General features: G+C 38.9%; 3 protein-coding genes across 9 annotated transcripts in view; 1 reads left to right on the forward strand and 2 right to left on the reverse strand.

The window, feature by feature from the left end:
- LOC114880709 (pyruvate dehydrogenase (acetyl-transferring) kinase, mitochondrial) overlaps positions 1-6,452 on the reverse strand; it is a 29,856-nt gene extending 23,404 nt beyond the window's left edge. For 2 of the 3 annotated variants that reach the window (XM_029197004.2, XM_029197005.2), the window contains exon 1: positions 6,084-6,451. In XM_029197004.2, coding sequence (XP_029052837.2) covers positions 6,084-6,186 — 103 coding nt within the window. In that variant the 5' untranslated portion in view covers positions 6,187-6,451. Of the gene's footprint in view, positions 1-6,083 lie in introns of all 3 variants that reach the window. The other variant, XM_029197003.2, reaches the window with a different exon arrangement.
- A 591-nt stretch (positions 6,453-7,043) lies between these two features.
- Positions 7,044-10,311, forward strand: LOC114880710 (protein CDV3 homolog). 2 transcript variants are annotated; one of them, XM_029197008.2, is made up of 5 exons: positions 7,044-7,147; positions 7,267-7,361; positions 7,463-7,782; positions 8,287-8,714; positions 8,799-10,311. In XM_029197008.2, the coding sequence occupies exons 3-5, from the start codon at positions 7,609-7,611 to the stop codon at positions 8,935-8,937; spliced, it is 741 nt and encodes a 246-aa protein (XP_029052841.1). In that variant the 5' UTR covers positions 7,044-7,147; positions 7,267-7,361; positions 7,463-7,608; the 3' UTR covers positions 8,938-10,311. The 2 variants fall into 2 exon arrangements, with proteins under 2 accessions (XP_029052841.1, XP_029052840.1); XM_029197007.2 differs by having other exon boundaries at positions 7,050-7,147; positions 7,237-7,782.
- Positions 10,312-11,910: 1,599 nt separating this feature from the next.
- Positions 11,911-13,919, reverse strand: LOC114880712 (putative gamma-glutamylcyclotransferase CG2811). Of its 4 annotated transcripts, XM_029197010.2 has the most exons (5): positions 13,807-13,895; positions 13,060-13,749; positions 12,339-12,488; positions 12,135-12,256; positions 11,911-12,055 (listed from the first exon to the last, which is right to left on the reverse strand). In XM_029197010.2, the coding sequence occupies exons 2-5, from the start codon at positions 13,267-13,269 to the stop codon at positions 12,019-12,021; spliced, it is 519 nt and encodes a 172-aa protein (XP_029052843.1). In that variant the 5' UTR covers positions 13,270-13,749; positions 13,807-13,895; the 3' UTR covers positions 11,911-12,018. The 4 variants fall into 4 exon arrangements, with proteins under 4 accessions (XP_029052843.1, XP_029052844.1, XP_029052842.1 ...); XM_029197011.2 differs by having other exon boundaries at positions 11,911-12,256; positions 13,060-13,248; positions 13,807-13,919; XM_029197009.2 differs by having other exon boundaries at positions 11,911-12,256; positions 13,807-13,890.
- Positions 13,920-14,827: the final 908 nt, after the last annotated feature.

Consider the following 14,827-nt stretch of genomic DNA (forward strand, 5'->3'; position numbering starts at 1 on the left):
AGACGATTAAATTTAAACGATTCTGATAAGAACGCAAATCTTATCATTGCTGTGAAAATAACAATTAATCATCAGTGTAGCGTTCACGATCGTGCGAAGATCCACCGTTTCATTTTCGCTTCTAGAATGGTCGAGAAACGATCGTAACCAGGCAGGAAGCAACTGTTTAGTTTTAAAGCTTTAATCTCTCGGTATGCAACAGTGGCCATGCATACGAGCGATTCAGGCCGATGCACGTCCCGTGACTGCATAGGCTGCATACAGAAGATGCACTCAGCCAGCGAGTTAGATAACAGTTTTCGAATAGCGAATTAGTGTCAATATAATTTCAGAGTATTTTTGACGACTAGTCTTGTTAAACTTGTTTACAGAGGCATTAGCAACATTTAGAATTTTTTCAAAGATAGTACTTATCTAAATTACCATAAGTTGAAATTAATACCGTTCTGCTATTTGTAGGTATCTAAATATAAAAAATATTACTTCTAACAAGAAATATTCAAAACATTATGAAATGTTGTCAAAATGTTGGGGATGTATTCTTTATTAGTTACAATAAGCTTCAAACTACTTGAATAATTACCGTTTATTATTTTATTTTAATTTATAGTCGCATCAACAGGTCATTAGCGACTTAGCCCCACAGGCTCACAATGTTAGTAATTACCGTTTAGCTTTCATTAGAAAATAGAAATTAAACTGTATCGCAGCTATTTTCGTGGCCAGAGGTTACGCGATAAAGCTACTCCTTGTTGATGCAAATGTTCTTTAACGAATAACAAAAAAAAAAACAAATTAGCTGGAAATGACGCAAGTACGTCAATTACAAAGCTATAATTAGAAATTCGATCGATATTGGCGGAAATTGAGTTTATGAACACTTGTATAAGATTCGTTTCGAATAATAAACAAGAGTTTTATTAGTTCATTCACGTCACAGATAGGTGGGCATGAATTCAGAGGCGGATTTTTTCCTGGGTTCAAACTCCAAGGGTCTCTACGAAAGTGGCAAGCTTCCAACTGCAATAATCGTTGCACTCTATTTTCGCGAATAACGTCAGGGACCAATGACAGTGGCCGAAATTGGGGGACTGGTTCGTTTATTCGAAACCGATTGGTACAATCAACCTTGACCTCCTCCCCAAACTCGCATCTTTTGAATACGAGGCCTGTCGTATCAAACCGAATGCGATACAATAACAAGAGGGAACTCTTGTTGTCGGAAGCGCGAGTTTTTGCATGTGTTCGGCAAGAACAATGAACAGACTGATATCATTAATTCTGCAGTATAGACAGAACGGATCAAAGGCGAGACAGGATGTTATTGTAGTGTATCGATATGTGTGCCCATTGTATAACATTAAAGACATTGGATATTCAACGATAACCTAGATACTTTAACGCGTTGATTGCCATCGGAGGTAATCGCTGAGCAACGTCACAAATAGAATAATTGAGAAAGCAAAATATGAAATATTTTGTACTGTATTAAAATATTGAATGCCTAAATTTAGAGACCGCTGTTCACGGTTTGTCCGTCTGAATCACGATCGACCCGACTACGTTCTTCGAAGGTTAAATATTCCGTCGAGTCTAGACAAACGTATGACGTTCAATGTATTCGGTTTGTGCATCGAAAACAATGAATAAACCGGTGTCATTAATTCCATACCGCAGACAGACGGAGTGGATCGAAGGAGAGACTAAGTATCATTACAAAGTACACATGTAATCATTAATGTGTTGACTAAACAAACGGCAGGGCCGGCCCTGGGCCTGGGCAGACCAGGCGGCCGCCTAGGGCCCCCCAAGGTTGTGGGGGATCCCGGTGTGTTCTTCAGAGGTCCCGGGGCCCTCCCTATTAGAGGTGTGCGAGTACTCGTAATTTACAAGCCGGGCTGAACTCGCTTCGATTGTTCGAGCCAAGTCGAAATCGTCGAACTGTTTGATATAAAAGCGAGCTACTCGAAAAATTCGAACTACTCGAATATAATTAAGTTAAACATCTGCTCGAATATATTCGAGTAGTTCGAATTTTTCGAGTAGCTCGCTTTTATATCAAACAGCTCGACGATTTCGAGTAGCTCGGCAAATTCAAGCGATCGACTCGGCTCGAGCAATCGATCATTGTTCGGCTCGAAATGCGAGTACTCGAATAAATCGAGTAGGCCACCGTGGGGGTTTTAGCGGGTAAAAATCCCGCACTGCCCCTCCCCTGGGGGGCTGGTGGTGTCTTTGGAAGATTTCCCTCACGTAAAGGAGAAAAAATAAAGGGGGGGGCCCCCAAGGTCCAGGGCCCCCATAAGACGATTTGGCGTCTAAGAATGCAAGGAGAGTAATGTTCACTTGAATATTAATCGATGTAAATGCAAATCTGAATTAGTTATACAAGCTTTAATGTCAATGGGGAAAGTTCGGAAAGGCCCCATCACCCCAGGACAACCAAACTTCGGATTTATAGTAATTGAGGGACGAGAAATCGAATGAGACCATTTTCAGAACTGGCAAATAAACCGTTCTCGAGATATACGGGGTATTCTAAAAGTGCGAAAACCCCTATTATCTTGATAAGAACGCATTTCCACGCAAAATGACTAACCCTAATCTTAACCCTAACCCTAACCTAGGTTAGATTAGTCATTTTCCGTGAAAATGCGTTCTTATCAAGGTAATAAGGGGTTTCCGCACTTTTAGAATACCCTGTATATCTCAAGAACGGTTTATTTGCCAGTTCTGAAAATGCTCTCATTCGATTTCTCGTCCCTCAATTACTATAAATCCGAAGTTTGGTTGTCCTGGGATGATGGGGCCTTTCGGAAGTATACCCGCGATTGCGCAGCCCCACTACCTCACAGTCTGATTTTCAGGCCGAATGTAAGTATATTTCATACAGAGTATTCGAAAAGTGTTGGACCTTCCTATTATCTCGAAAAGAACGCACTTTTGCGCAAAATGACTAACCTAACCCTAACCCTAACCCTAACCACGGATTATTTGCCAGTTCTGAAAATGGTCTCATTCGATTTCTCGTCCCTCAATTACTATAAATCCGAAGTTTGGTTGTCCTGGGGTGATGGGGCCTTTCGGAAGTATACCCATGTTAATTTTATAAATTTTATTTGAGGTACTTTTTTTTATGTCATACAATGTGTGAAGGGGTCCTTTTCCGGAGCTCGCCTCGGACCCCCAAAATCTCAGAGCCGGTCCTGACAAACGGTGTACATATACATAGGAATGAAAATAACGCAGGAATCGTTCTCGAGGAAAAATAATTACATCCTGTCCTTCGAGTGAAAATCGAGCGTCCTTACTAATTTTAAACGTACAAGTATATTCCGATGACGTTCGCGAGGCAGACGTCAGAAGTGCATGTGTCAACACGAATCAACGCGAATTTCACGACCTCCAAACATGTTTATAAGCATCTTTACTCGAAGTTTCAAAGTCTTATGATTTTTAGATGGGATATTACCAGTGTACGATCGATTCATTAAGGTGAGAGTGGTACAATGAGCGACCATGAAACTGGATACCACTTGGATGCGTGTTTACGAGACCCTGTAATTTGAAAACAGACACGATCCGCAAACCAAACACGCGAGACTTTATTGAATGAGAAAAGGCACAAAGTCTGAGAATGATACTAAATATTGTTACGACCTTCATCAACACTTTAGCAATTAAGAAGGTTACTTCTTTATTGTTAATACTGTGATAGACGGCAAAATGTTTAGCTGAATATCGTTTAACTGAGTCGGACAAGTTTCTGATATTTGTATGTAAATATAAAAAGTATTACTTCTTACAAGGAATGATCTCGAATCCGGAAATTCAAAAAATTATGAAATTTTCCTGAAAACGTAATTAAGGATGGAAATCACCTTAAAATTTCTCCGAAACAGTTGGAGATGTCGAAAAACTTCATTAGCAAAAGTTATTCGTCTTAATTTATAGTATTTTTTCATATTGAAGCAAGAAATTATTAAAACAATTACAAAAACTTATAAGCAAAAATGTTTAAGAACAATTACTTATTTCAATATGAAAAAATACTATGTATTAAAAAGAACAATTTTTGCTTATGAAATTTTTTGGTATCTCCAATGTTTTCGGAGAAAAAGAAAAAAACACTTGAAGAACAATTTTCACCCCTTTAGACTGAAAATTATAATTCTGTGAATTTCCAGGTTCGGGATCATTCTTTCTCAGTATGATCGTTATAGTAATTTATTGTTAAAAATTTGAAAAAATTAAATATTACAAATGCATATTAAATTTAGGACTACCTTGCCGTTTTATTAAAATCAATGATTTTAAGTCTAAAAGAAAGGAAAATTTATTTAGATAACGACAACAACAATTTTTTTGTAAAAACACATTTTTTCAATTTTTTTTCATATTCAGTAGTTAATTTATTAAAATTAGCTATGAAATATGTTAAAACAACTTTCAAAGATTATCTAGGAATTTTTTCAAATTAAAATAATGAATAGCTTCTTCGCAGGAAATATTTTACTGGTTGGGGTCTTAATCATCCCAGTGTGCCAGCTAAGAGTTAAACCCAATTCTGTTAGAAATTCTTGTTTGATTAATAAATTAGGACATCTTTTATATTTTGATGCTTGTTTGAAAGTGAAGAAAAGCTTAACTGTTCATTCACCAGCCAAGTCACCCTACATACTTCAAAAATATAATTCTCTCAAAAACGAAACATACGCATGTTTTTATTCAAAGGAAAACGAGCGTTGTGTTGGATGCGGATCAATGTCGTTGATAAATGATGCAAGAGCAATTTGCAGGAATTTACGGATTAATCCTGGTCGTATTAGCGACCTCCGTGGCTAAATGATTGATCGCGCCGCTGTCGGAATCGATATAGTACGAGAGTTAATTTAAACAACCAGTCGGATAATTTGGGAATCGAAAGTGTCGAGCGTGTTCAGATTAAGAGGAGCTGTCGCTTCGTGACACAAGAGTGCAGTGACATTTCAGAGATCGATAGAAGAAAATACAAGATCAGCAACCTTGCGAATGTTGCCTTATTAAGATCCAAACCAGTCCGCCCGCGTGGACGTCTGTTTTGTTTCCTCGAGGATCAAGTTTATTATTTTATCCTTAAAGAAAAGAACGTCTGGAATAGTACTGCAAATTCCTTTCACTTATTTTATAATTTCTTGATATTTTTCCAAGGTGCAAAAACAGGATAATCATCTACACTCTTGAAGTCTAGCTCAGATTATTTTTTTTTTTTTAATTAAATTAATTGTAAATTAACAAACAAATATATATTCCTCGCGTTTCAATCCTAAAATTATGTAGGTTAACATGGCCCTCCATCACTTGTAGGTGGGTCGACGTTTCGTTGATCCCACCACTGACCTCTTTCAGGTGCAGTAAACAAGGAAATCTTTTCTTCAATATCATTGCAATGAAAAAAGGAAGTGAAGTAAAGTGTACGTGATTTTCTTCGAGGTCAGAAGCAATTAATTTTTCACTGTTCCCCTCTACATACCGATACAGAGATACAATCACCCATTCGAAGGTTTTCCAGTGAACGGAGTAAGCATATACAGTAAACTCGTGATGTCTTTGTTTATACGTCTAACCATTACATCATCGTGTATTCGCTTAATCGGAGACTTGGCCAAGGAGCGCGACACCGTTTATCGAACTACTTGGCCGAATTATCAATTAAGATTCGCCGGAGGCTATCTCGAAGAAAAGTCAGAAATCCGCGTGATTTCTAATGCTATAGTCAACGTAGCACTTTGAAGGTATAACAATGCCATAGCAATTACCCGTTTGCCTGGTGTAAACCGTCCTTATTTAGCGTGTACAAAGGCACACGGCAGGGACAATGGCAAAGGGATTCTTAGGATTTTATCAAAGAAAGGCTGAAAACAATGCACCCGTTCTTGAGGTCATTGATCGATCGATTCGCGTCTCGCCCTGGATGTACCAAGTACACGAAGGGCAAGTAATAAAAACCGTTGGGAGGGTAGCAAGGAATTCGTCTCGGCTCGGGTCGAATAGACGAAATGTAACGTTCGCCAAAAAGCGAGCATCGGTTTCATCTCACTCACCGAAATCGATGAATTGTTTTATCGAAAGCGGCGAGGGGTTGAATTGCGAGTAAAAGTCCAGCATCTTGTTGATGTTCCTTAGACACCTTTGCGTGAGCTTCATTTTGCCGTGCGTCGTAACACATGAACCTTCTGTAGCGGTCGGCTTGGTTTCCCCTCGATCTCGATCAGACAGGCCAACCTGTGCCAAGCACCTCCTTCTCTTGCCGCTTTAAAACACACGAAAACTGTCAGACTAACGGGAAAATGAACTGTGGGCCAGGTTAAATAGCGAGGCTTCTCAGTATAGTATGCCGGCACGAGGACAGGAGACACCGCCAGTCACGATGGCTTTGAAGCAATGCTAGAACCGATTACTGGCATTTCAAGTAAGGAATCCTCTATATGTGGTGCTCTTCCATATGCGCGGCTGCGTTGCCCCTACCAAAGAACAAAAAAGTGGGGCTACCAAGGCGCCAACTTCAAAATAGTTTACATTCCCCGCGATATCTACAGCGATTCGCTTGAATTTTATCTTCTTTGAACTTTGATCGCGAAGCAATTCGGATCCTTCCTTAGTAAAATTGCAGTTTAATAACTGTATGCTTGTTCTTTGAAAATAGCGCAATTTCGAATTGACTATTATGATAGATAGAAACCGATTTGGACTGAGGTAATTGATAAAAAAATTAAACACGTTTTATATAAGTATTTAGTACAAAGAATGATCTATATTTATTAAGTAATACAGAAATAGGTTTCAATTTTTTATTAATAGTTTTGAAATAATTATGTCAAAAAAAGTGTTATGAAACGAGAGAGGAGAAATATGGTACGAGTATTTTATTTCATTAAGGAATCAATCTATGCGGTTTATTTTTACTGTATTAAAAAAACGTCTAAAAATGATGTAATTGCACAACTCAGATTGTCATTTTGTATTCCGGAAGTGGTACTAGATAACCCGTAGCGCCATCGACGGCGTACGATATATACCACAATCGCGGATCAATTAACCTCTGCATAGTCACGTTTTTAGCACGTGTTACCCCTTCTCTGGATTCCGTGGGTTGAAATCACAATCCGTAAGTAATCTAACACGATAGCTTTTTTCAGCTTCTTTGAAACAACGCGAATGACTTTGTACTTTCGAAGCACGCTATATTATTTATAGGTTAGGTAGCCCTTGGATTTTTTTGTATAGGTCTTCTGCTAGACAGTCAGCGCCACATATTCACTCACCAGTTGAAAATTTCTCAATGTTCCGTAAAATTGGGACGATATACAAGGATAAGAAAGGTTCGTTATCTAGCAGTCTAAATTCTTCAAGCATTTTATATAAAGAAAACTGGCCCTTGTGAAAGTTGAAGCTGTATTTGGAAATTACATTGACTTCGAAGTAACTCTGTGACTTCCGGCCAAGACAAGCCCATGTGGACAGCAGCGGTGTCTCCGATCATTCCGTGTTAAGGCTGTTTCTCGTGCTCCCGTGAAAAAAAAGCTTCTCGACGGATAATCGCGTGTGCACCGCGAAAGTCATCACAGCATGGCTGATTTAGATGATTTCTTCGCGAAAAAGGATCGCAAAAAAGCGAAGGGGAAGAAGTTTACTACCACAGAGGAAATAGCGAAGAAATTGGAGGAGACGGGAAAACGGACGGGAAAGAAGTTGAAAGACAAACCTATGAACCCGGAAGGCGAGGAGACCCAACAGACCGAGGTGAATATCCGTTTGTTTCGAGGCTTTACTTTGTTACTGTGTTTTTCACTTATCCAATTCTTACCCCCTGTGCATTCCTAATGTGAAACTGAAGATACCATGGTACAGGTCGCTGCCATATTTGTTCGTGCAAACGTCATTCTTACGATTGCTGAATTTAATCTGCTTATTTAGGTCCTCGGTATTTAACGTGATTCATCTCATGTTGATGTCCAAGCATCAGACTGTTTGTTATATAATTGGATTGCAACGCGAGCGAGGTTACTTTCCGTTGAAAACTCGCTGAAACTAAGCAGCTGTTCGAGATTATTATCGTGCACGTTATTTCGATTGAAAATCTGCCCCGAAAGAGAAACCTTTACCTTTCATTCTTCTACCTAATACTCTTTAATAAAATTCTTTAAGAAATCTTCTTAAAGAAATCATTCATTTATTCCTCTCCCATACAAGCACCGTGTATAATTTTCCTCTGTGTCACATGTTTAGAATATATATTATTGTTAGGATGAAGACGAGTGGAAGGAATTTGAGGAAGAGAAGAAGGACTACACTGGCTTGAAGATTGGAAACTTAACTATTAACGAATCTGTAGATGTAGAGTCAGACGATGAGAAAGGTACGATGGATAATAGTTCGGACGGAGAATCCGGAGAAGGAGGCCCAAAGCATTTAGGTCCATGGAAAAAGCCTGAACTCCCTCCGCAACCAGAAGTACCGGAAGTAGTAGCAGCAGCAGCTGCCCCACCTCCCCCTCCTGCTACACCAGGAAGTAGTTACAAACCACCACATTTAAGGAACGTTCAGCCTGTGGCTGCCAGTCCTAGGCAACGGGCAAGGAATATTGCACCAGACATACATAGCGAAGAATATTTCCCAACTCTGAACTCGAAACAGCAACAGAGCAACGAACCCATTGGACCATGGGGCAGGCGGTATGGATTAACTATACTCATTGATAAACGCTAATTGTGTGTTTCAATAATCTATTTATCTAACTAATGATAAATTTATTTTAGGAAACGAGACGAAGGTACGTTCGAGGAAGTGCGTAACAGAGGGGGAAGCAGATCGTACAGCATGCAAGACTCGCAAGCTCAAGCGCCCAAGCTCTCTCTGGGTAACAAGTACGGTGCCCTTTCGCAAGATCAAAGCTGAAATCTTCCTTGATTTGATCAAAACGACAAACAGTCATCATATTACGTCATCGCCTTTCTCCGTTTCGTGGCCCAGCTACGCTATCAAATATGTTTTCTAGGATAGAACACGAAGAACATGTACGATAGTTACGCATCATCGATTACGTACATGCCCTAAGCTTCGAAAGGCCCAGGTTGTAATCCCGTTTCGTTCGATAGGTATGTCGTTGTTCGTCCTATCGCGGAACCGGATGCACGCTCCATAAGAAACAATTCCTGCTTGCGACCGATTTCGTAACGCGGAGATTTATTTTCATACGTGAGACATGCTCAAACACGTTTAGCACCAGTTTTTGTATTTAAGTTTTCTTTTTTAATCGAAGAAGGTGGGAAGCCCGGGAGTTCGCGCGACGAGACCGATAGTTGAGGTAGAACGCTCGTTATTTTCACGCGAGACGTCGACTCGGAAGCGGATTATAGTCGCGCGTTCGCTCTATTTTTACACGGTGCTGTTTTCATTTAGCGTGCAAGCTTTACTATCGATCGCCGTTGATTCGTCACGGGAATATATAGATTAGGGCACTGGAATACTGAAACCGGACAAACCTTAACGAGAAGAATAAAGTACCTAGAGATACTGTTACACGAATCGCTTGATAAGTTCAGCGATTACAGGGTGAACTTAATTGATTACAAGAGACTCTTTCGAAGTAAAAAAAAAAAAATGGTTGATGATCCGCTTGGGCCGTGTTTTTTGTTTGAGAGTAATCGTTTCGCTCAACGGTAACGTACGTCAACGAACACAAAAGTTTAGATGAATTAAGATACGTATATATAAATATAAATATATATATATATATATGATAATTAAAAGTTATTGAATTCCGGGGCTGGGCTTTGGAACGGTGCGAGCCATCCTATATACACGTCAAGACGAGAGAAATACGAGGAGAAAGTTAAAAAAACATACGCAAAGTACATTTGAGATACGAAAGAAGAAGATTGCATATGAACAAAGCGGAGATGTATGTGTCTCAAGTATAAAAAAAAAAAGCAAACAAAAATTGAACGTATGTACACTTTTGTTGACGCTTGTTTATTTTCGTTGATTTTGGGATTTTTTTTCCGCGAATAAGAAACGAGAACGAAGATGGAGAATGTTGAAACGCGTTTTTGGGATTCTCCTGTGCGATCGGGAGCTCGGGGTGCTAACGCTGTTATTTTTTTGTGAGGCAAAAGTTAACAAATGAAAGATGGATAGAAGCAATTATAAAATAATATGAGAGCCATACACACAGAAGCGAGGAGAAGAGAAAAACAAACGGAGCCTTGTATAGTGAACGATAAGAAGAAAAAATGTGATTATTTATAATAAATTTCCTAGGACAACTTACACGTACTGCCTGAAGCATTTTAATTTTGTGAACCACCCATGTTGTGTCGGTGATACGTGCTCGAATGAGAGTAATCAGCGATTTGATAGTTTTTCTTTCATCCGATCGATCGTCACATTCGTTCTTTCTGAAAGGCACTTTTCACGGGCATTTCCACGTAGAAGTATGCAATTCTGTGTGCGAAAAATAAAGCCATTCGTTTGGTTGGCCGATCACTTCGTTCCTTTCGTTAATCATTGTTCGTATGCAGGATGGATCAGCAATTATTCGTATCTCAATCATTTCTAAAATTATAATTGAATAAAAAAAAAAAAAAAAATGATAGTTACATTGTCATTAATGTGTGCGTAAGTTCCGATTCATTATCAATGTTCAAAGTGTCTTCATTTTTTTTGCCGTCATGAATGATAGTCTACGTAAATAATTTTTAAGAAAAAGTGCACTGATCGATTAAAGAGAAAAACTTAATTAAGTATGGTTTACAAATCGTGTACCGACTACTTTCTTACGCGATAACTTTTTATACAATTTTTTCTATATTTTGTACAGTTACAATAATCATTGTTAATAATTACTGCTCCAGCCTGTGTAATAAAAACGACTGCTGCGTGTACATATGTTTGTATAAATGCGAACAAAAGGTGGAAAGAATCATGAAAAAATCTTCATATCGTTTCTCTTATTTCGTGAACGAACTGGTTGACCGATCTGGTAACGCGTAGGTGTCACCAACCCTTGTTTTTTTCGATCGATTTCACACGAGCCCCTTTCTGTATGAACGAGGGAATGAAAATCGTAGCTGATGCGAGAGAGAAAAGGGGGTTGATGACCCTCGATCATACATAAACGCTGTTGAATCTGAGGGTGAAAAAATAATGAAGTCGCGCGACTGGCGTGTCCCACGAGGACGGACGTGGACTTCGCCTGCCTTTTTGTTACAGAATCGTTGAAACGAAATAATTTTATCGCGACTGTTGAACCGAGAGAAAACGATAGAATGACAGTGGAAGCGAGAGTGCGCGAACGAAAGAGGATAAGGGTGGAGCGTGGCGAACGATGAAATTTAAATAAAATGAAAAGAAAGAAAAAGAAATAACAGAATCACACAAACATTTGTTTTCTGATGGTGTTTTCTTGTTCTTGTTTTTCATTTCGTTGTACATTTTAACCTCGTGATCAAACTTCAGCAACTGTTCACGCGATTCGACGTTCCTTTTTTTACATTTACACTGTACGAAATGTCGGAAGATTTTTAAGAATGTACATAGCAATACGAAGAGGTATCTTCGATAGTTACTTCAACTTATTTGACTATATTGAGTAGTGTTTGCCTAAGAACGGGTACATTAACACCAATTAGACAGACACTACTGTACATTCCGAAACGCCTTATTATTATTATAATTTCATTAATTTATTCGTTTTATTCATTATCGTTTCGATTGTTATACGTTAGGGTAAAACTGAACAAGATACGAATTAATCCTCTACAATCCAAAAGTCGATGGCCTTACAGTCTAAAGTTGAATATAAGAAGTTTATCGATAAAAAAATGTTATTACTCCACGATGGAAATGCAGAGGATTATGTTCCAGCGATTTGAATCAACGAACGACTTTTTATTAATTAACACAAATAATAATATAATGTAGCCACGATCATCTGACTGGGGGTAGATAATGAGGGGGGTTCGTAAAAACGCTTGGTCAACGCAGATCTTCTGGTCTTATCGTACTCTCATCGCTGGAAAGAAATACATAGTTTTGGGGATCACTGTCATTGAACTTCTTTTCTGTGATCGCACGAGGCATCACGAACATACTTTTCGCAATACTTGAGTCCATGGTTTCCTTCGTTGCTATATGAGCTGTACATGGGTCCCTCCAACAGGGATGCCTTAAACTTTGGGAGAAAATATATCCAGACCCTTGTCAAGATACCGACCTGAGAATAAATTTGATATTAAATTAAACAGAGCAATTTAATAAAAGTTCTCTGTGGATAATGTATCTCCAGGGGCAATTACCTCGTCGAAGTTAGTGGCTGCCTTGGCCTTCGCCTCGGTAGCCCAAAGTATATCTTCTTGAAATCTTTCGTAAAACGCAGGATGTTCTTCCAGTTCATCCAGTTTTTTTAACATCTTTGTATCAACATCGTATATTTCGCCAAAGACAAGCTGCATAAACGAAGGTGAAATTAGTTTGACATGTATGATCTTGTGTAACTTGGGCTTTCTTTATTTAAAAGGAAGTGTGAGAGAAGTGTTCCGCCATTTGTCTCGTATGTATGGAGCGAAGGTTTTAGATGAGGCTCTTCTCGATTTTTTCAGGACTCTCTCAATATCAAAGACAAATGGTGGATGCTTCTCTCTACAATCCCTCTTAATCAAGAAAAGCCTACTTTGTACCAAAGTGTACTTCAATTCGAAAGAAATTACACAAATCACGAAGCCCGAAATCACTTCAAGCATTCAGTTGAGCACACAGGAAATGTTAACTAATGATGAACATCTAAGACCTTAAGGTTTTTAACAAGATGTCAAGTTAATGTAAAAAAATCAGAGTTAATTAATATTGGGATGGAGCAAATTCAAACATAAATTCTATACAGATAATGGGACATGTAAACAATACGAACCTCCGCCAATGTATAGCAGACGTTTTACCATCTATTAGAAACTAATGGAACCTCTCTAGTAACGGCTACATTATCGACATTATTATTTAACAAACGCATGCATTACTCACGTGACCAATTCCTGGTTTCTTCAACAAAAATGGTATGTTATATCTGGTAGCAATTATTAAGGGATATGGAGTTGCGGTTCTTCCAATTCCCAGAAATTTCGCGTATCCATTTGCTGCATCCTGAATCAAACTATGATTCGGTTCGCCCCGTTTTAGTGTTCCGTACACGAATACACGATGAAGAGGATTCTTGAACAGATTTTCGTACATCTTTGAACGGCTTACTTCAGAGCGTCAATTACATAGAATAACCTTGACATTGATGTTGCATTTTAGGCTTTAAATTTGTACGATGATATTTTTAATTGCTATCGTTATTTATTGATATTGTTATCTATCAGGTTTCCATAAATTATTGAGAGATGGAGCTGTAAAGAACGGCACGATCGCAGTTTGGTTATGGCGAACAGATCATGTTTTCTTGCTCGTACATGTGACCAGATGGACGTGCTGAGATCGAACGATTCACAGCATTAATTGTCCTTCACAGTATAAACTATTAAGAAAATATCGTAAAAAACTTCAATAATACTTCGTATTTTACGAGCACAATGAGACACTAGAGGTCACACTCATCCACCCTTATATGTTCGTTACTAATTTTGTCGACTCTATCGTCGCGCCACTTCTTCAGGAAGGTATTTGAATTAAAATATTTTCTCTCTTGCCATTAATTCAGGCGTATCATTACTATGAATGGAATATGATTAGATTTTCCAGAATTGATCTATGCATTTTGATACTTACATCTAAATCCATAATTACGCGAAACCAACCATATGCTATTAGCAGTGACTACAAATACAAAAAGACTAGAGATTCCTTTGTTCTCGATTGGCCATAATTTTGGGGGTCCCAGACATCCCCAGGTGAGGTTAAGTCCGCATGGCCAACTTAGGCCATACCGGTATGTATATCGCAGTTCACCAGAGTCCATAACTGCGAAAAGATCAGTTTTCGTTCTTCGCGCATCTCTAGTACGCATCTTCGCCCTGATTGGCGATACTCCCAAACGAAGTGGAAAGCGATTAGCAGAGAGCTCGCTGCGTTCCCCCACCACCTGCACGTCGCAGTTATGGACTCTGGTGAACTGCGGTATATGTAAGATCACCGAAGTCAAGCTAGGTGGGCACGGTTCACGTCAAAGATGGGTGACCGTGTGGTGTTGGCAATCGAGGAAACGCGGAACGCGAATGAGCGAAATGAATAATGAAACGAAGGCAACGCAATGTAAAAGAAAAGTAATGCAAATAATTGACAAAACGTTCGTTGGGCAAAAGAAGGGTTAAAAATCCCCTACAAAGCGTCAAAGTCCGCATGTAGGAAACACAATTGGTATGAAAATCGTGTTTGTATTACCAGTCTCTGTTTTACCACACCTTGCATTGATAACTGTAAAAACACAATTTTGAGTTTCTTTGATTCTATTCCTTTAGGAATCAGTCAAAGTCAGCACAAAATCGAAAAATTATTAAAATAATTGTTTAACAAACTTGTATTTGTGTTTTAAAAAATCTGCCATAAACTGCATTGTTAAATTCGACCACAGCGCTATCTATACAAAAATGTCGGAAACTACTCAACAACCTATCGACCGATTTTCTAAAATTAGTGTAGCGACAGCGACCCTTACATCTGTTCAGCCATTCCGCCAAAAAGTGCATTTTCAGTGGTATTCCCTGTGGCACCGACGGGAAACAGTATCTCGTCGGTGCCAGTACTTACTGCAATCTTATTCAACGCCATATTGGTAATGCAGAGAGTGACA

Source organism: Osmia bicornis, chromosome 14, assembly GCF_907164935.1.
Source record: "Osmia bicornis bicornis chromosome 14, iOsmBic2.1, whole genome shotgun sequence".
NCBI lineage: Eukaryota > Metazoa > Arthropoda > Insecta > Hymenoptera > Megachilidae > Osmia > Osmia bicornis.